Raw genomic sequence first — 20,134 nt, forward strand, 5'->3', positions numbered from 1 at the left:
GCCTCACCTCCCTGAGTAGGCATGTCACAGTGCCTGGCTAATCTTTTGTTCTTTATTTTTTTGTACAGACAGGGTCTTACCCGGTCGCCCAGGGTAGAGTAGGGTGGCACGATCATAGCTCACTTAACTGCAACATAGCTCATTGTAACTGTTGACTTCAAGCGATCCTGCTGCCTGGAATTCCTAAAGTTCTGGGATAACAGATGTGAGCCACCTAGCCAGGCATGCATTATCTTGTTTAATCTTTATAACAATCTCTTAGAGATCTAAAGTATAAGACTTGAGTAATTTGCCCAAAGCCACAATAAAGTAGTTTGGGAAAACATGTATTTAAAAACTAAGGGCCAGGCATGGTAGCTCACACCTATAATTCTAGCACTTTGGGAGGCCGAGGCAGGAGGATCCACTTGAGGCCAGGAGTTCAAGACAAGGCTGAGCAAAATAGTGAGACCCCATCTCTATTTTTTGTAAATAATTTTATTTAAAAATAAATAAATAAAAACTATTTAAGAGTAAGTATAGCTTCTCTTAAAAAGGTACATTATCAATAATCTGAAATTTCTTTAGCTATAATTGAAACCCTCAGAGTACCTTGTCTCCACTACAGATTTGGTGAGAGAAACATAAATAAGTGCTGAGGCTGGGCGTGGTGGCTCACGCCTGTAATCTCAGCACTTTGGGAGGCTGAGGCGGGTGGATCACTTGAGGGCAGGAGTTCAAGACCAGCCTGGCCAACATGGTGAAAACCCCATGTCTACTAAAAATACAAAAATTAGTCAAGCGTAGTGGCACGTGCCTGTAATCCCAGCTACTCAGGAGACTGAGGCAGAAGAATTGCTTGAACCCAGGAGGCGGAGATTGCGGTGAGCTGAGATTGCACCACTGCACTCCAGTCCGGGCGACAGAGCGAGACTACATCTCAAAAAAAAAAAAAAAAGTGCTGAAACTTATGAAAGAAGGGGAAATAAAAATGTATAAACTAATAAAATGAGCCCCAAAAATAACCTTTTTTCTCATTTGAACCTTCAAAGAACCTTCAAATTGCTCATTTTTTTTTGTTTTTCCAACTCATAACTGATGGTTGGTACCTGATAGTCTGGTATCAAAACTGTGAGTATCTAGGTTATACTAAGTTTTTGGTTCATATATTAAATTTTCCTGAATTTTTTTGACAGGCCACCTTTAAACATCATTACACTCATTTAGGGGCTGAGATGGCAGACTCTGAAACTCTAGCTATCGGTGTCATAAAAATTATTCAACTTAAAAAAATGTTCATTTTATGAAATATATGATTATCTGTTCAAAAACAGTCTTCTAAAAGCTGTGAAAATCTCTGTACGTTTACTTTTATTCTGTTAAACATTAGGTTGTCAGTTGTTACATCTTTGTGGCCAGATGTATCTCACATTCTTGTTCGTGCTGAGTTGGCAATGTACCTTGCCCCTTTGTTCCTTTGACTTGTCTATACTGCCATAGATATGTGTGACCACTTCTTTGATAAGGGAGTTACATGGCAATAATCTTTGTCTTCAGTTTTGTCAACAGGCACTGATAGTCTTGTTAGCTGTTGTAAGGTTCAGTGATAGGCAATTTTTCTTTTTTTTTTTTGAGATGGAGCCTTGCTCTGCGCCCAGCCTAATAGGCAATTTTTCAACTTGATACTGGAGAATTTAACAGTATTGGTGAAACATTTTGAAAAATTTCAGGCCGAGCGAGGTGGCTCACATCTGTAATCCCAGCACTTTGGGAGGCCGAGGTGGGTGGATTACAACGTCAGGAGTTTGAGATCAGCCTCTAGCCTGGCCAATATGGTGAAACCCCATCTCTACTAAAAATACAAAAATTAGCCAGGTGTGGTGGCACGCACCTGTGGACCCAGCTGCTCCCGGAGGCTGAGGCAGGAGAATCGCTTGAACCTGGGAGGTGGAGGTTGCAGTGAGCCGAGATCGCGCCATTATACTCCAGCCTGGGGAACAAGAACAAGACTTCGTCTCAGAATAAAAAAAAAAAAAAGTGTTCCTTCTGCCTCGGTCTCCTAAAGTCCTGGGATTATAGACATGAACCACTGTGCCTGGCCCCATATTTTTATTTTTTTTATTTTTTATTTTTTATTTTTTTGAGACGGAGTCTTGCTCTGTCGCCCAGGCTGGAGTGGTGTGGCCGGATCTCAGCTCACTGCAAGCTCCGCCTCCCGGGTTCCCGCCATTCTCCTGCCTCAGCCTCCCGAGTAGCTGGGACTACAGGCGCCCGCCACCTCGCCCGGCTAGTTTTTTGTATTTTTTAGTAGAGACGGGGTTTCACCGGGTTAGCCAGGATGGTCTCGATCTCCTGACCTCGTGATCCGCCTGTCTCGGCCTCCCAAAGTGCTGGGATTACAGGCTTGAGCCACCGCGCCCGGCCATTTTTATTTATTTTGAGACAGTTTCGCTCTTGCTGCCTAGACTGGAGTGCAGTGATGAGATCTCAGCTCACTGCAACGTCCGCCTCCCAGGTTCAAGTGATTCTCATGCCTCAGCTTTCCAAGTAGCTGGGATTACAGGTGCCCACCACCACGCCTGGCTAATTTTTTGTATTTTTAGTAGAGATGGGGTTTGACCATGTTGGCCAGGCTTGTCTTGAACTCTTGACCACAGGTGATCCACTGTGCCTGGCCCGGCCCTCTATTTTTAGTCTCACTCTAAACTTAGTTGACGTTAATGGAACAAACTATGTTGGTAAACAAAATTAACAAAATATTACAAAATTAATAACATTAAAATTTTATTCATGTTAATTTGTACTAGAATATGTCACATGGCCTATTGAACCTAATGAGCAGTTAATGAAAAATTAATAAACAGGGCTGGCCATGTACAGTGGCTCACCACGCCTGTAATTCCAGCACTTTGGGAGGCCAAGACAGGAGGATCACTGGAACCCCGGAATTCAACATCTGCCTGGGCAACAAAATGAGACCCCCATCTCTATTATATTAAAATTTAAAGTAATAATAATAAAAACAAACAGGGCAATGTATCTACTCTAGAAGTGATTTAATCCAAATTTTATATTTACTCTGCTTTAATAATTGACAGGTAAGAGGCCTGGTAGGGGAGAGTTAGAAATTTGTAAAATATGGGGCGGGCACAGTGGCTCACGCCTGTAATCTCAGCACTTTGGGAGGCCAAGGTGGGCAAATCACCTGATGTCAGGAGTTCGAGACGAGCCTGGCCAACATGGTGAAACGCTGCCTCTACTAAAAATACAAAAAATTCGCTGGGCATGGTTTCGCATGCCTATAGTCCCAGCTACTCAGGAGGCTGAGGAAGGGGAATCTCTTGAACCCGGGAGGTGGAGGTTGCAGTGAACTGAGATAACGCTATTGCACTCCAGCCTGGGTGACAAAAAAAAAAAGAAAAGAAATTTGTAAAATATGCATGTAGATTGAAAAATATTATAAATTTAGGGAGTTGACATGTTTCTGGTAACTCTTTGGTGATTATAATTTAAATGTAAGTTTAGAAGTTACTCAGCTTTGGTAAAAGGCTGGTTTTGGCCATAGTCTTGAGTTTTTAAGTAACGTGTGAAAAACTGATGTTTCCGTAGGTTCTTCTGTACCTCCCTTAGTAAATCCACCTCTGCCTACAACTTTTCAACCAGGAGCTCCTCATGGGCCCCCTCCAGCTGGAGGCCCACCCCCAATAAGGGCCCTCATGCCCCAGACATCATCATATAGAGATGTACCCCAGCCCTCATTTAATTCGGCTGTCAACCAAGAAGGTAAGTGAACCAAGAAGCAAAGTCAAGTCCTCGAGTTTTGACTTAGGGTAGAAAGATGAATATTAGCTGAATTCTGTGCATTAAAATCACATTTTTTCCAGAAAATCTAGTTTTGGTTAGGGATGGGCTACAGGAATTTACAATTTAAAGTTCCTCAGGAATTCCATTGCCATCTGCTAGACTGTGACTACCATTGGGAAAAAAGCTTTTAGCGTTTTGTTACTTTTTTTGTTGCTATGCAGATTTTTTAAAAATCATGGCTATAAAGTCAGGTGGCTTTTGGAGGTGCATGCAAGAGAAGAATTACTACTTTTCTTAACATGACATTAGAATGTTAGAAATATCCTTTTAAAATATTGACCCTTGTCATTCAAGATGTATTTTGAGTGCCACTATTATTGTAAATGTTAACACATACTTATGAAACTAAATAAAAGTCATTTATACAAGCAGTGGAAAAAATACAAGCTTTTGAAGTTTGATTTTCCCCTCCCTGGAATCAATGTCAGCTACATGTAGTTTTATATAAGTAAAATATTTTAAAGCATCATCTTGGGATGTAATGGAAATAAAAGTGTTCATTTAAATAAGATATTTTGTAAAGTAAGAAATTTGATTTTAGGCTGGTCGCAGTGGCTCACCTCTGTAATCCTAGCACTTTGGGAGGCCAAGGCGGGTGGATCACTTGAGGTCAGGAGTTTGAGACCAGCCTGGCCAACATGGTGAAACCCTGTCTCTACTAAAAATACAAACATTAGCCAGGCGTGCTGGCATGTGCCTGTAATCCCAGCTACTTGGGCGGCTGAGGCAGGAGAATTACTTTTCATTTTAGCAGTAATATAATCATTGCAGCAAGATGTAGAAATAGGGAAGCAGATGAGGGGGTAAAAACATTGCCCATATTCTACTACTGAATACAATCAATATTATCATTTTTGTGTTTTCTTCTAGCATTACATTAAGTATTATAAGTAGGGAAAAGAATAATGCTAGCATTGAGTAACAAGGCCAGGCGTGGTGGCTCATGTCTTCAATCCCAACACTTTGGGAGGCCGAGGTGGGCACATCACCTTAGGTCAGGAGTTTGAGACCAGCCTGGCCAAGGTGGTGAAACCCCATCTCTACTAAATATACAAAAATTAAGGTCAGGTGCGGTGGCTCACGCCTGTAATTCCAGCACTTTGGGAGGCCAAGGTGGGCGGATCACCTGAGGTCAGGAGTTCCAGACCAGCCTGGCCAACATGGCAAAACCCTGTCTGTACTAAAAATACAAAAATTAGCTGGGCATAGTGGCAGGCGCCTGTAATCCCAGCTACTCAGGAGGCTGAGGCAGGAGAATCGCTTGAACCTGGGAGGCGGAGGTTGCAGTGAGCCAAGATGGCACCATTACACTCCAGCCTGGGTGACAAGAGTGAAACTCCATCTCAAAAAAAAAACCCCCACAAAATCCAAATTAGCCAGGAATGGTGGTGGGTACCTGTAATCCCAGCTACCTGGGAGGCTGAGACAGGAGAATGGCTTGAACCCGTAAGGCACTCCAGTGTTGCCCATTGCATTCCAGCCTGGGCAACAGAGCAAGACTCTGTCTCAAAAAAATAATAATAATAATAAATAAAGGGGCCGGGCGCGGTGGCTCAAGCCTGTAATCCCAGCACTTTGGGAGGCCGAGACGGGCGGATCACGAGGTCAGGAGATCGAGACCATCCTGGCGAACACGGTGAAACCCCGTCTCTACTAAAAAATACAAAAAAACTAGCCGGGCGAGGTGGCGGGCGCCTGTAGTCCCAGCTACTCCGGAGGCTGAGGCAGGAGAATGGCGGGAACCCGGGAGGCGGAGCTTGCAGTGAGCTGAGATCCGGCCACAGCACTCCAGCCTGGGTGACAGAGCAAGACTCCGTCTCAAAAAAAAAAAATAATAATAATAATAAATAAAAATACAAAAATTAGCCAGACATGGTGACATGTGCCTGTAATCCCAATTATTCAGTAGACTGAGGCAGGAGAATCACTTGAACCTGAGAGGTGGATGTTGCAGTGAGCTGAGATCACACCACAGTACTCCAGCCTGGGTGACAGAGTAAGACTCAGTCTCAAAAAAAAAAAAAAAAAAAGGGAACAAAATGATGAGGCATTGTCTCATTGGTTGCCACAATATTACTTTGAAAATCAAGTTACAATAAATATTTAAATAAGAAAAAAAAATTTAAAGAGATACAGTTTACTCTGTCACACAGGCTGGAATGCAGAGGTGCTATCATAGCTCACGAAAGCTGCAGTCTCCTGGTCTGGAACTACAGGTGTGTACCACCACACCCAGCTACTATTTTATATTTTATTTTATTTTATTTTATATGTTATGTTACGTTACGTTACGTTATGTTATTCATTTTTGAGACATAAGTCTCACTCTGTTGCCCAGGCTGGAGTTCTGTTTTCCAGGCTGGAGTGCAGTGGAAGAATCTTGGCTCACTGCATCTTCTGCCTCCCAGGTTCGAGCGATTCTTGTGCCTCAGTCTCCTGAGTAGCTGAGATTACAGGCATGCACCACCACCCCTGGCTAATTTTTGTATTTTCAAGTAGAGACAGGGTTTTCCCATGTTGCCCAGGCTGGTGTGAACTCCGGAGCTCAAGTGATCTGCCTGCCTTGGCCTCCCAAAGTGCTGGGATTACAGGTGTAAGCGTCCACACCTTACCTACATTTTTTAACAACTAAAAATAATTCACAATATGCTCAATGTTTTTGTTTCTGCTGAAAGTTTTACTGTGATTTTCTGTTACAAATTCATGGCTAAAGTCATGTTGGTCTTGAGAACTGGAAAGAAGTTACTGACTAAACCATTAAATATATCTACTTCGTGTTAATACGGTCATTGAAGTTAGCAGTTTTGTACTTAGGTGCTAGAGGTTAATACCATTCACTGAATTTAGTTTCTTCTATTCCTGAATTAGAGCTCATACTTTATAGAGGTAACTGGAAATAAATATTTAGTTCTCATAAACAGATGTCCCTGGCATTTGTCTTTAATCCTGTATAATTTTGGGAGAAGAGATGTTAAGATGTTAGTTCTATTTTAGTGGTTGTCCTCTGGACTTAAAGCAGTTGTTCTAATTCATTTATATCATCTTCAAATTAATTTTGGATTCTACTCTCTTTGTTAGATATTTTGAAAATAAGGGCTGGGCACGATGGCTTATGCCTGTAATCCCAGCACTTTGGGAGGCCGAGGTGGGCGGATCATGAGGCCAAGAGTTTGAGGCCATCCTGGCCAACATGGTGAAACCCTGTCTCTACTAAAATACAAAAAATCAGCCGGGCGTGGTGGCACATGCATGTAGTCCCAGCTACTCGGGAGGCTGAGGCAGGAGAATCCCTTGAACCCAGGAGGTGGAGGTTGCAATGATCTGAGATCGCAACACTGCACTCCAGCCTGGGCAACAGAGCGAGACTCCATCTCAAAAAAAAAAAAAAAAGAAAAGAAAGTAAGGTCTTTGTTCCTCATAATTTTACTTTCTTTTTTTGTTTGCTTTTTGAGATGGAGTTTCACTCTGTCGCCCAGGCTGGAATGCAGTGGCACAATCTTGGCTCACAGCAACCTCTGTCTCCCAGGTTCAAGCAATTCTTCTGCCTCAGCCTCCTGAGTAGCTGATTACAGGCACGTGCCACCATGCCCAGCTAATTTTTTTTTGTATTTTTAGTAGAGACAGGGTTTCCCCATGTTGGCCAAGCTGATCTCTAACTCCTGACCTCATGATCCGCCTGCTTTGGCCTCCCAAAGTGCTGGGATTACAGGCGTGAGCCACTGCACCTGGCCTCTTTTTCTTTAGGTAGTTTTGATTTTGATAATTTTTTTTTCATTGTGTACGGCTCCTTAGAGGTTTTTAATGCAGCTCTCACAACTGCTGAAATCTTTCAGATGGTACATAATTTTACAAACTTCATAAAGAGCCATCTTTTGCTAGAAGTTATTCTGGTGGAGTAGGTTTTGAAAAAGCCTTGTTATTTGGGCCTTTGGCTTAGGTACAATGCAAGGTGAAAAAAGACTCTTTCCAAAGACTCATGTTTCCTTTCCCTGAAGTTCCAGCTAAATTACTTGAAACTATTGTATATGTAAAAACTTGGATTTTTGATGTTGTTAATAGGCTGTAGTTTTAAATTATTTGTTGTTTAGAAAATTATTTAAAATTTTGGATATTAGTTCAAATCATACAGAGATTGTAATAATCATTCTAATTAAAATCTTGTTGATGAACTTCCTTCTTAGGTATTACATCAACTACCAATAACGGATCTATGGTGGTCCACAGTAGTTACGATGAGATTGAAGGAGGTGGCTTATTGGGTGAGATGCTATGAAAGTTTTTTTTTTAATCTCTTTTTTCTAATTATAGAAATAATATGTGGTACTTGTATGAATATATAGGAAACTAAGAAGGAAACTTCATGATCATGTAGCCATATATACTATTAACTATTTATTTATTTATTTTTTGGACACAGGGTTTCACTCTGTCGCTCAGGCTGGAGTGCAGTGGTGCAATCATGGCTCACTGCAGCCTTAGTCTCCTGGACTCAAGCAGTCCTCCCACCTCAGCCTCCTGAGTAGCTGGGACTATAGCCATGTGCCACCATTTCCAGCTTTTTGTTTTTGTTTTTGTTTTTTGAGACTGAGTCTCACTCTGTTGCTCAGGCGGGAGTGCAGTGGCAAGATCTCGGTTCACTGCAGCCTCTGCCTCCCGGGTTCAAGTGACTCTCCCACTTAAGCCTCCCAGTTAGCTGGTGTTAGAGGCACCTGCCACCACACCCTGCTAATTTTTGTATTTTTAGTAGAGACAGGGTTTTACCATGTTGGCCAGGCTGTTCTCTAACTCCTGACCTTAAGTGATCTGCCCGCCTCAGCCTCCCAAAGTGCTGGGATTATAGGCATGAGCCACCATGCCCAGGCCCTGGCTAATTTTTGTTTTTTTTGTTTGTTTGTTTTGTTTTTTTTTTTGAGACGGAGTCTTGCTCTGTCACCCAGGCTGGAGTGCAATGGCCAGATCTCGGCTCACTACAAGCTCTGCCTCCCGGGTTTACGCCATTCTCCTGCCTCAGCCTCCCGAGTAGCTGGGACTACAGGCACCCGCCACCTCGCCCGGCTAGTTTTTTGTATTTTTTAGTAGAGACGGGGTTTCACCGGGTTAGCCAGGATGGTCTCGATCTCCTGACCTCGTGATCCACCCATCTCGGCCTCCCAAAGTGCTGGGATTACAGGCTTGAGCCACCGTGCCCGGCCTAATTTTTGTATTTTTTGTAGAGGCAGGGTTTCACCATGTTACCCAGGGTGGCCTTGAATTCCTGGGCTCCAGCAATCTGCCCATTTTGGCCGCCGAAAGTGCCGGGATAATAGGCGTGTGCCGCAACATCTGGCTCTACTATTTAACATTTTTTATTTCTATGCGTTAGATTTTTTTGTTAAGTTTTTCTTCTTGTCAGGATTGGGATCATGGATTTATTATTAGTATGTTTTGACTATAGAGTACTTTTAGGGTTTTTTTTCTGTCACCCAGGCTCAAGTGCAGTAGCACCGTTATAGCTCACTGCAGCCTCAAACTCCTGGGCTCGTGTGATCTTCTGCCTCACCCTCCTGGAGTAGCAGTGACTACAAGCATATGGTACCATGCCAGGCTAGTTTTTTATTTTTGTAGAGATGGGAGGCTGGGTCTCAATATATTGCCTGGGCTGGTCTCAAACCCTTGACTTGAAGAGATTCCTCCTGCCTTGGTTCCCCAATTTGCTGGGATTACAGACATGAACCACCTCACACGGCCCATTTAGGAATTTTTTTTTTTTTTTTTTTTTTCCTGAGATGGATTCTTGCTCTGTCACCCAGGTTGGAGTGCAGTCGTGTGATCCTGGCTCACTGCAACCTCCAACTCCCTGATTCAATCGATTCTTCTGCCTCAGCCACCCAAGTAGCTGGGATTACAGGCACGTGCCACCACGCCCAGCTAATTTTTGCATTTTTAGTAGAGATGGGGTTTAACCACGTTGGCCAGGATAGTCTTGATCTCCTGACCTTGGCCTCAATCCACCTACCTTGGCCTCCCAAAGTGCTGGGATTACAGGTGTGAGCCACCTCACCCTGCTAGGATTTTTTTTTTTTTTTTTTTTTTTTGAGACGGAGTCTTGCTCTGTCGCCCAGGCTGGAGTGCAATGGTGTGATCTTGGCTCAGTGCAAGCTCTGCCTCCCGATTCACACCATTCTCCTGCCTCAGCCTTCTGAGTAGTTGGGACTACAGGCTTCCACCACCAAGCCTGGCTAATTGTTTGTGTTTTTAGTAGAGACGGGGTTTCCCCATGTTGGCCAGGATGGTCTCGGTCTCCTGACCTCATGATCCTCCCACCTCAGCCTCCCAAAGTACTGGGATTACAGGCGTGAGCCACCACGCCCAGCTGCTAGGATGTTTTAATTAAAGTTGTTTTAAATTAAAATTTTAGTCTGAATACAAAACTTAGTACATGATATGAAAGTAAATTAACTATTCTTTTGTTTTGTTGGGTTTTTTTTGTGTGTGTGTGACAGAGTTTCCCTCTGTTGTCCAGGCTGGAGTGCGGTGGGCACAATCTCAGCTCATCTCCGCCTCCTGGATTCAAGCAGTTCTACCACCTCAGCCTCCCAAGTAGCTGGTACTACAGGCGCATGCCACCACATACCCGGGTAATTTTTGTATTTTTTGGTAGTGATAGGATTTCACTATGTTGGCCAGGCTGGTCTCGAACTCCTGACCTCAAGTGATACGCCCACCCCAACCTCCCAAAGTTCTGGGATTACAGGCATTAGCCACCACACCCAGCCGATATGAAAGTAAATTAACTGTGCAAACTAGTTTTTGTGTCTACTACTATAGTATAAAATATTAACTGGTATAAATCTATTAAGAAGATTTTTGGCCAGGCACAGTGGCTCATGCCTGTAATCGCAGCACTTTGGGAGGCCAAGACAGGCGGATCACCTGAGGTCAAGGAGTTTGCGACCAGTCTGACCAATATAGTAAAACCCATCTCTACTAAAAATACAAAAATTAGCTGGTGTGGTGGCACGCCCTGTAGTCCCAGCTACTCGGGAGGCTGAAGCAGGAGAATCACTTGAACCCAGGAGAGGGAGGTTGCAGTGAGCTGAGGTTGTGTCACTGGATTCCAGCCTGGGCTGGAGTGAGACTCCATCTCAAAAAATAAAATAATAAATAAAATAAAATAGATTTTAATCATTGCTATTACTTTGTTACTGGTGTTTGTCTTATTTTACAAAGTTGATAAATGAAAGTATTAAATTATCCAAAGAATTTTGGAGTTATAATACCTATACTTTATTAGATTTATGTGTTGATTTAAAGCATTCTGGGCCAGGCGTGGTGGCTTATACCTGTAATCCTAGCCTGGACAACATAGTGAAGTCCCGTCTCTACAAAACATACAAAAACATTAGCCAGGCATGGTGGCACACACCAGTCGTTTCAGCTATTTTGGAGGCTGACACAGGAGGATCACTTGAGTCCAGGAGGTTAAGGCTGCACTGCAGCCTGGGCGATAGTGAGACCCTTTTTCAAAAAAAAAAAAGTTGTTTTTTTTTTTTTTAAATAAATGAATCAAGTATTCTGGAGTATAAAATAGAACTTAAAAGTTACCTTGTTTCTAGCAACACCACAGCTTACTAACAAGAATCCCAAAATGAGCCGAAGTGTTGGATATTCATATCCCTCCTTACCGCCTGGTTATCAGAACACAACACCACCTGGTGCAACTGGAGTGCCACCCTCTTCCTTGAATTACCCAAGTGGGCCACAAGCCTTTACTCAGGTAAACTTTTTGGGATTTTCTTTAACCTATTTCTCCATTTGGTTTAAACTGTATACACATGAAGAAAGTTTTAGGTAGATATATTATACATTTTTATAACCAATTCGAATAATAATGGATATTTCATAAAGCCTTTGTCTTTATACATCTTTCCAGAACCAAAATATTGGCCAAGAGATCTAGATTGCACTTTTGTTATTTACAGAGACATTAACCACTTCCCTACACACTTAATAAAAGTTACTTACTTTGAAATTATATATCTGTAGGCTCCCTTAGGTGCTAATCATTTAACCACAAGCATGAGTGGATTAAGTCTGCGTCCAGAGGGTCTAAGAGTTGTCAATCTTCTTCAAGAAAGAAACATGCTTCCGTCAACACCTTTGAAGCCTCCAGTTCCAAATTTACATGAAGACATCCAGAAACTCAACTGTAACCCAGAGTAAGGCTTCAGATGTGACATTGTGCATATCCGAAAAGTTTTCTAGCTTATTACGGGGGCACATCAGGTGTTATGAATAAGCTGTACAAATTATTAATTTATGAAAGTTCTGGATACAGAAGATAGAACTCTTTTTTTGTTTGTTTTTTTGAGACAGTCTCGCTCTGCCGCCCGGGCTGGAGTGCAGTGGCGCAATGTCCGCTCACTGCAAGCTCCGCCCCCAGGGTTCATGCCATTCTCCTGCCTCGGCCTCCCGAGAAGCTGGGACTACACGAGCCCACCAACACACCCAGCTAGTTTTTTTGTATTTTTAGTAGAGACGAGGTTTCACCATGTTCGCCTGAATGGTCTCAATCTCCTGACCTCGTGAGCTGCCTGCCTTGGCCTCCCAAAGTGTTGGGATTACAGGCGTGAGCCACTGCACCCGGCCAGAACTCTTTTTTATTTATTTATTTATTTTTTTTGAGAGGGAGTCTCACTCTGTCGCCCAGGCTGGAGTGCAATGGCCTGATCTCGGCTCACTGCAAGCTCCGCCTCCCGGGTTCACGCCATTCTCCTGCCTCAGCCTCCCAAGTAGCTGGGACTACAGGCACCCACCACCACACCCAGCTAATTTTTTGTGTTTTTAGTAGAGACGGGGTTTCACCATGTTAGCCAGGATGGTCTCGATCTCCTGACCTCGTGATCCACCCGCCTTGGCCTCCTAAAGTACTGCGATTACAGGCGTGAGCCACCGCGCCGGCCCAGAACTGTTTTACTTGTTTACTTAATAGAGATTTGAAAAGTCCTACCTCAAGAAATAGAGATGTAACTCCTGAACTGATTTTTTTCTTATCGGCTCTAATGAGATTATGATACTCATTTTCATTATGGTGGTTACATTCTTTCTTCAAAATCCAAAGCACAGGGATTTGATTCTACATAATCCTTTATTTGATGTCATTTAAAATTAATTTCATAACAAACATAATACCTTTTCTTCCTAAAAGCTTACCATAAGCTTAAATGTGTGTGATCATTAATTTCTGATAAATTAAATTTGGGACCTTTACATTGTATTTAGAATCTTCAGCAAAACTGAACTTTTAAATAAACTTTGCAGTTTGGGCCATCACCTAAGTTTAATTCCAGTGTCAACTAGGCTTACAAAACAAAAAATAAGTCATTTGATAGTTTAGACTGTTTTACACACAAGCCAAGAAGAGACTATATTTTAGTTATATAATATAATCATCCACTCTATTTCTGCATAGGACTTAGATTTAAATATTTAAATAGGATAAAATTTTAGAGAATCTATTGAAATATTTCATCTGTAATCTGATCCAGTATTAAAATGTATACCTTTTAAAATTTTGTGGTTGTTTTGTTCAAAAATAATCATAGCAGCAACTGATGCATACTCTTTACTTTGATATAGGTTATTTCGATGCACGCTGACTAGCATTCCTCAGACGCAGGCCTTATTGAATAAAGCCAAACTTCCTTTGGGGCTGCTGCTTCATCCTTTCAAAGACTTAGTGGTATGTTTCTTTTCTTTTCTTTTCTTTTCTTTTTTTTTAGATGGAGTCTCCCTCTGTCACCCAGGCTGGAGTACAGTGATGCAATCTTGGCTCACTGCAACCTCTGCCCTCCATGTTCAAGTGATTTTCCAGCCTCAGCCTCCCTAGTAACTGGGATTACAGGTGCCTGCCACCGCGCCTGCGTAATTTTTGTATTTTTAGTAGAGAGGGGGTTTCACCATCTTGACCAGGCTGATCTTGAACTCCTGACCTTGTGATCCACCTGCCTCAGCCTCCCAAAGTGCTGGGATTACAGGCATGAGCCACCGTGCCTGGCTCTTTTTTTTTTTTTTTCTGAGATGGGGTCTCACTGTCGCCCAGGCTAGTGTGCAGTGGTGAGATCTCAGCTCACTGCAATCTACACCTCCCAGGTTCTGGCGATTCTCTTGCCTCAGCTTCCTAAGTAACTGGCATTATAGGCACCTGCCACCACACCCAGCTAATTTTTGTATTTTTAGTAGAGATGGTGTTTCACCATGTTGGCCAGACTGGTCTCGAACTGACCTCAAGTGATCTGCCCACCTCCCAAAGTGCTGGGATTTATAGGCGTGAGCCACTGCACCCAGCCTCTTTAGTGAAAGTAAATGTCTTTTGTGAAAAATATCTTGGTGAAAATTTTCTGCAATGATGCAAGAATTACATATAGAATTGGTTTGATCTATCTTTAGGAAGTCGATGATTGACAGATTACTTACAATTCAACCAAAAATTTTATTACTAAACACTTTCAAATACTAGATAAAGTAAGTATATTGCTGGAAAATTCAAAAAGTGCTGAATAGAATAGAGGTACTGAGAGAAACTAAATAAATGAATCATACTATTTTAATAGGTCGTGAATTATTTACCCATTAAAGTACTTTACCCGAGTCTCCCCCATTCTGCTTTCCTTGGAGTAAAATTTGTTATTTTAAAAAGTAGTTTTAAGCTAGAGATGGTGGCTCATGGCCTGTAATCCCAGCACTTTTGGAGGCCGAGGTGGGAGAATTGCTTGGGTCCAGGAGTTCAAGACCAGCCTAGTCCTGGCTACTCGGGAGGTTAGGGTGGGAGGATCACTTGAGCCTGGGAGGTTGAGGCTGCAGTGAGACATGATTGTACTACTGTACTTCAGCCTGGGTGACAGAGTGAGACCCTGTATCCAAAAAAAAAAGTTATTTCAAAAGAGAAAAGAAGCTGATCTACCTTTGTCCTAAAGCTCTGTGGCCACATACTCTTGAGGATTGCTGACTTTCCCACAAGACACGTCCTTTTGGTGACAGGATTTTTTTGGTGGTGATAGAATTTTATTGCCTGCATTGATTTTTTTTTTTTTTTTTTTTTTTTTTAAGAAGCAGAGTGTTAACTATGTTGCCCAGGATTGGGTATGCGATTCTTCTCTTTAAAAAAATAGATAAAGGCCAAGTGCGGTGGCTCACACCTGTAATCCCAGCATTTTGGGAGGCTGAGGCGGGCAGATCACCTGATTTCAGGAGTTCAAGACCAGCCTGGCCAACGTGGTAAAACTCATCTCTACCAGAAATAGAAAATTTAGCCGAGCATGATGACGCACATCTATAATTCCAGCTACTGGGGAGGCTGAGGCAAGGGAATTGCTTGAACCTGGGAGGTGGGAGGTGGAGGTTGCAGTGAGCCAAGATCCCACACTGCACTCCAACCTGGGCGATAGAGTGAGACTGTCTCAAAAAAAAAAAAAAAAAAAAAGATAAAGATACATATAAATAAATAAAACCTTTTTTAAAAGATGAGATGCTATGTCACTTTGTTGTCCAAGGCACTAGCTCTCAGTTAAGTTGATCAGTATAAGCAAAAACATTTCTTTCACCTGTCTTAGGGTTTCTGGTAAATCAAAACAAATCTCCCCACATCTGATAGTCTTACAAAGACCCTTCCCATGTATTTACTGTCATTTATTTATTTATTTATTAGAGCCCGGGTCTCTCGTTGTCACCCAGGTTAGAGTGCAGTTCCATGATCATAGCTCACTGCAGCCTTGAACTCTTGGGCTCAAGCAGTCCTCCTGCCTCAGCCTCCAGACAGAGTAAGTGGTACTGTAGGCACTGGCCACTATACCCAGCTAAGACTTTAGAACTTTTAGTATGTAGGATAAACTTTAGGAGCGTAATTCCAAAGTTTAATTGATTATTTAAATTAACCTCACCTTACTTCATTACAGTTGAGAACTAAGTAAGCTTCTTAATGTAACATCAACAAACTTTGTAATAGTTTCGTTGGTCATATATTTTAGAATGTTGATTTTTTTTTCTTTGCCATTCATGCCAAAAGTACATTGTAAATTTACCATCTTGGTTTTATTTTTTTAACTTATTATTTATTTAAAAACTTTTTTTTTTTTTTTTTTTTTGGTAGAGATGGGCTGTTGCTGTGTTGCTCAGGTTGGTCTCTAGCTCCTGGCCTCAAGTGATCCTCCTGCTTTGGCCTTCCAAAGCACTGGGATATTTTTATTTTTTTCCAAGATGGAGTCTTGCTCTGTTGTCCAGGCTGGAGTGCAGTGGTGCGATCTTGGCTCACTGCAACCTCTGCCTCCCGGGGCTGAAGCAATTCTCCTGCCTGAGCCTCCCGAGTGGCTGGGATTATAGACACCCATCACGACACCCAGCTAATTTTTGTATTTTTAGTAGAGACGAGGTTTCACCACGTTGGTCAGGCTGATCTTGGACTCCTGACCTCGTGTTCCACCCACCTTGGCCTCACAAAGTGCTGGGATTACAGGCATGAGCCACCATGCCCGGCCTATTTTTATTTTTAAAATAGAGAGAGGGTCTAACTTTCTTGCCCAGGTTGGTCTCAAACTCCTGGCCTCAAGTTATCCCCCTGCCTCAGCCTCCCACCAGAGTGCTGGGATTTTAGACATAGGTGTTAGCCACTGTGCCTGTCCTGCTATTTCGGTTTTGCAATGTGAGTGTTCCATGAGAAAAAAAATACTTTTTAAATTTTTATTTTATTTTATTTTTTGAGACTGGGTCTTGCTCCATTGCCCATGCTGGAGTGCAGTGGCTCAGTCATGGCTCACTGCAGCCTTGACCTCCCAGGCTCAAGTGATCCTCCCACTTCAACCCAACTCACCACACTGGGCTAATTTTTTATATCTTTTAAGAGGGTCACATTTCACTATGTTGCCCAGGCTGGTCTCAAACTCCTGGCCTTAAGGAGTCCTTCCACCTTGGCTCCCAAAGTGCTGGAATTACACATGTGAGCCACTGTGCCCAGCCAATAATTTTTTTTTTAAGACAACTTTTAATGAGAATGGTCTTGGAGCAAAATTGTAGGGTTTAAAAGTAATACATTTCAACTACATGGTTTTTGTGTATGGCAGTTTAGATACATCTTGTACTCTAGGTTTTCTCTAAAATGATAATATCCCAACAGTTATTTAGACAGGATGGATTCATGCTTATATTTTCAACATGATGATTATTGCCTTTAATCTGCTTAAATTTAATTCTTTTTTTTTTCAGCAATTGCCTGTGGTTACCTCCAGTACAATTGTGAGATGCCGTTCATGCAGGACATATATCAATCCTTTTGTCAGCTTTCTTGATCAAAGGAGATGGAAGTGTAACTTATGTTATCGAGTCAATGATGGTATGGGCTGCTTTTTTGAAACATTTAAACATTTCTACTTGCATTGTAGGGAAATCAGATGATACAAATGTGCAGTTAAAAAAAAAAAAGAAAACTTTTATTTACCTGTAGTCAATCCTTCCACTCAGAAAACTACGGGTAACTTTTTTCTATGCATTTATATTTATAAATAAATTTAATTATTTACTTTTTAGGCAAAAAATAATGATAGTATTATATGGATATCCCATTTTTACATTGTATTGGGTATATAATAAGTGATATATTTCATGGTATTACTTAAGCCAGTAATTTAAGAAACATTTTTATGTAGAAATTGTCCCATGCCTTTTCTCTAGGGTGAAAGAAAATGAGTCCACAGAATAGCTGCCCAATTCATTCACTGCTGAATGAAGGGAGGTGGGCAGTGCTGGAAGATTAGTTAATGTAGTTTTCTCAGTAATTGAGGAGGAGGAGATTTCTCTCAGTAACTATGTCGAAGTTTTTATTTGAGGAATGTAATGTAATCAATAGGGTTCTGTTCAGATTAGAGAAGGAAATGGGTATGCCAGCATCCACAGTGTCTGTTTGGAAGATTTGAGAAATAGAGGAATATAAGAGTTTTGTTTTTGTTTTTGTTTTTGAGATGGAGTCTCACTCTGTCACCCAGGCTGGAGTGCAGTGGCGCGATCTTGGCTCACTGCAACTTCCGCCTCCCAGGTTCAAGTGGTTTTCCTACCTCAGCCTCCTGAGTAGCTGGAATTACAGGCATCCACCCCAACGCTCGGCTAATTTTTATATTTTTAGTAGGGGTGGAGTTTCACCATGTCAGCCAGGCTGGTCTAGAACTCCTGACCTCAAGTGATCTGCCCGCCTCAGCCTCCCAAAGTGCTGGGATTATAGGCATGAGCAACCACACTCAGCCAATAGTTTGTTTTTGTTTGTTTTTGAGACGGAGTCTCACTCTGTCACCAGCCTGGAGTGTAGTGACACGATCTCAGCTCACTGCAACCTCTATGCCTCCCAGGTTCAAGCAATTCTCCTGCCTCAGCCTCCTGAGAATACACCGGCCCTGGCCAGGAGTTTTTTAAAGCCAGTTTTTTTTTGTTTTGTTTTGTTTTTTTTTTTGAGACAGAGTCTCGCTCTGCCGCCCAGGCTGGAGTGCAGTGGCCGGATCTCAGCTCACTGCAAGCTCCGCCTCCCGGGTTCACGCCATTCTCCTGCCTCAGCCTCCCCAGTAGCTGGGACTACAGGCGCCCGCCACCTCGCCCGGCTAGTTTTTTGTATTTTTTAGTAGAGACGGGGTTTCACCGTGTCAGCCAGGATGGTCTCGATCTCCTCACCTCGTGATCCGCCTGCCTCGGCCTCCCAAAGTGCTGGGATTACAGGCTTGAGCCACCGCGCCCGGCCTAAAGCCAGTTTTATTGGCTGGGCACGGTGGCTCACACCTCTAATCCCAGCACTTTGGGAGGCTGAGGCAGGTGGATCACCTGAGGTCAGGAGTTCGAAACCAGCATGGCCAACACGGTGAAACCCCATCTTTACTAAAAATACAACAATTAGCTGGGTGTGATGGCGGGCACCTGTAATTCCAGCTGCTTGGGAGGCTGAGGCAGGAGAATCGCTTGAACCCAGGAAGCAGAGGGTTCAGTGAGCCGAGATCATGCCATTGCACTCCAACCTGGGCAACAGAGCGAGACTCCATCTCAAAAACAAACCAAACAGAGCCAGATGCAGTGGCTCACACCTGTAATCCCAGCACTTTGGGAGGCTGAGGTGGGTGGATCGCCTAAGGTCAGGAGTTTGAGACCAGCCTGGCCAATGTAGTGAAACCCCATCTCTACTAAAAATATTTAAAAATTAGCTGGGTGTGGTGGTAGGCACCTGTAATCCCAGCTACTTGGGAGGCTGAGGCAGGAGAATTGCTTGAACCCGGGAGGCAGAGGTTGCAGTGAACTGAGATTGCACCATTGCACACCAGCCTAGGCAACAAGAACAAAATTCCGTCTCAAACAAACAAACGAGCAAAACTCTGTTTCAAATGAACAAACAAACAAAACAAAACAAAAAACAGTTTTATTGTTTGTGTGTGTGTTTTTTTTTTCAGTATAGAAAAGTAAGGATAAGCTAAGAACTTTCTTTTGCACTATGATAATTCAGAAAATGGACATGTAGTATTTAGTTACCTTTAAAATCTTTATGTGTATGTGCTTTAATATACAAAATGAAATTGTAATAAAAACTGGAGCCCCTTTCATATGCAAACCAGGCTATTTCATGAACTATAGCTTACCCTTTAGAGTGCATAGGGATTTGAATTTCTAAACAATTAGTAGGAAGACAGATACAATGATAATTTAGAAAATACTCTTTAACCACTAGTGTATTATAAGTGGTAAGTATGATGTTAGGTTAAGTGATGTTCCATAAAGGTCTCATTAATTAATGAAACTCACTAAACCTTATGACCTTGACCTCTGGAATTGTCTTACCATAGCTTCTAGTACCAGCCAGTTTCTGTATATTTCATATGTGAAATGTTAATATCCTGTATAATTGTGAAATTTAAGCAAATAGGCCGGGTGTGGTGGCTCACGTCTGTAATCCCAGCGCTTTGGGAGGCTGAGGTGGGTGGATCACCTGAGGTTGGGAGTTTGAGACCAGCCTGACCAACATGGAGAAACCCCATCTCTACTAAAAATACAAAAAATTAGCCGGGCATGGCAGCGCATGCCTGTAATCCTAGCTATTCGGGAGGCTAAGGCAAGAGAATCACTTGAACTTGGGAGGTGGAGGTTGCAGTGAGCCGAGATCACACCACTGCACTCCAGCCTGGGCAACAGAGTGAAACTCCGTCTCAAAAAAAAAACAAGAAAGTAATTGGCATTTAATGAGTTTTTATCATCTTTTCAAGCAATAAAGTGGCCAAATGCAAAATATATTAAATTC

The 20,134-nt window shown here is 42.5% G+C and overlaps 1 protein-coding gene across 4 annotated transcripts in view; it reads left to right on the forward strand.

The window, feature by feature from the left end:
- SEC24A (SEC24 homolog A, COPII coat complex component) overlaps positions 1-20,134 on the forward strand; it is a 51,276-nt gene that overhangs the window by 14,204 nt on the left and 16,938 nt on the right. For 2 of the 4 annotated variants that reach the window (XM_031666462.1, XM_031666463.1), the window contains exons 3-8: positions 3,589-3,762; positions 8,025-8,102; positions 11,439-11,599; positions 11,869-12,041; positions 13,462-13,564; positions 17,080-17,206. In XM_031666462.1, coding sequence (XP_031522322.1) covers positions 3,589-3,762; positions 8,025-8,102; positions 11,439-11,599; positions 11,869-12,041; positions 13,462-13,564; positions 17,080-17,206 — 816 coding nt within the window. The remainder of the gene's footprint in view (positions 1-3,588; positions 3,763-8,024; positions 8,103-11,438; positions 11,600-11,868; positions 12,042-13,461; positions 13,565-17,079; positions 17,207-20,134) is intronic. The other 2 variants (XM_031666460.1, XM_031666461.1) reach the window with 2 other exon arrangements.

This window comes from Papio anubis, chromosome 5, assembly GCF_008728515.1.
Source record: "Papio anubis isolate 15944 chromosome 5, Panubis1.0, whole genome shotgun sequence".
In the NCBI taxonomy this organism is placed as follows: Eukaryota; Metazoa; Chordata; class Mammalia; order Primates; family Cercopithecidae; genus Papio; species Papio anubis.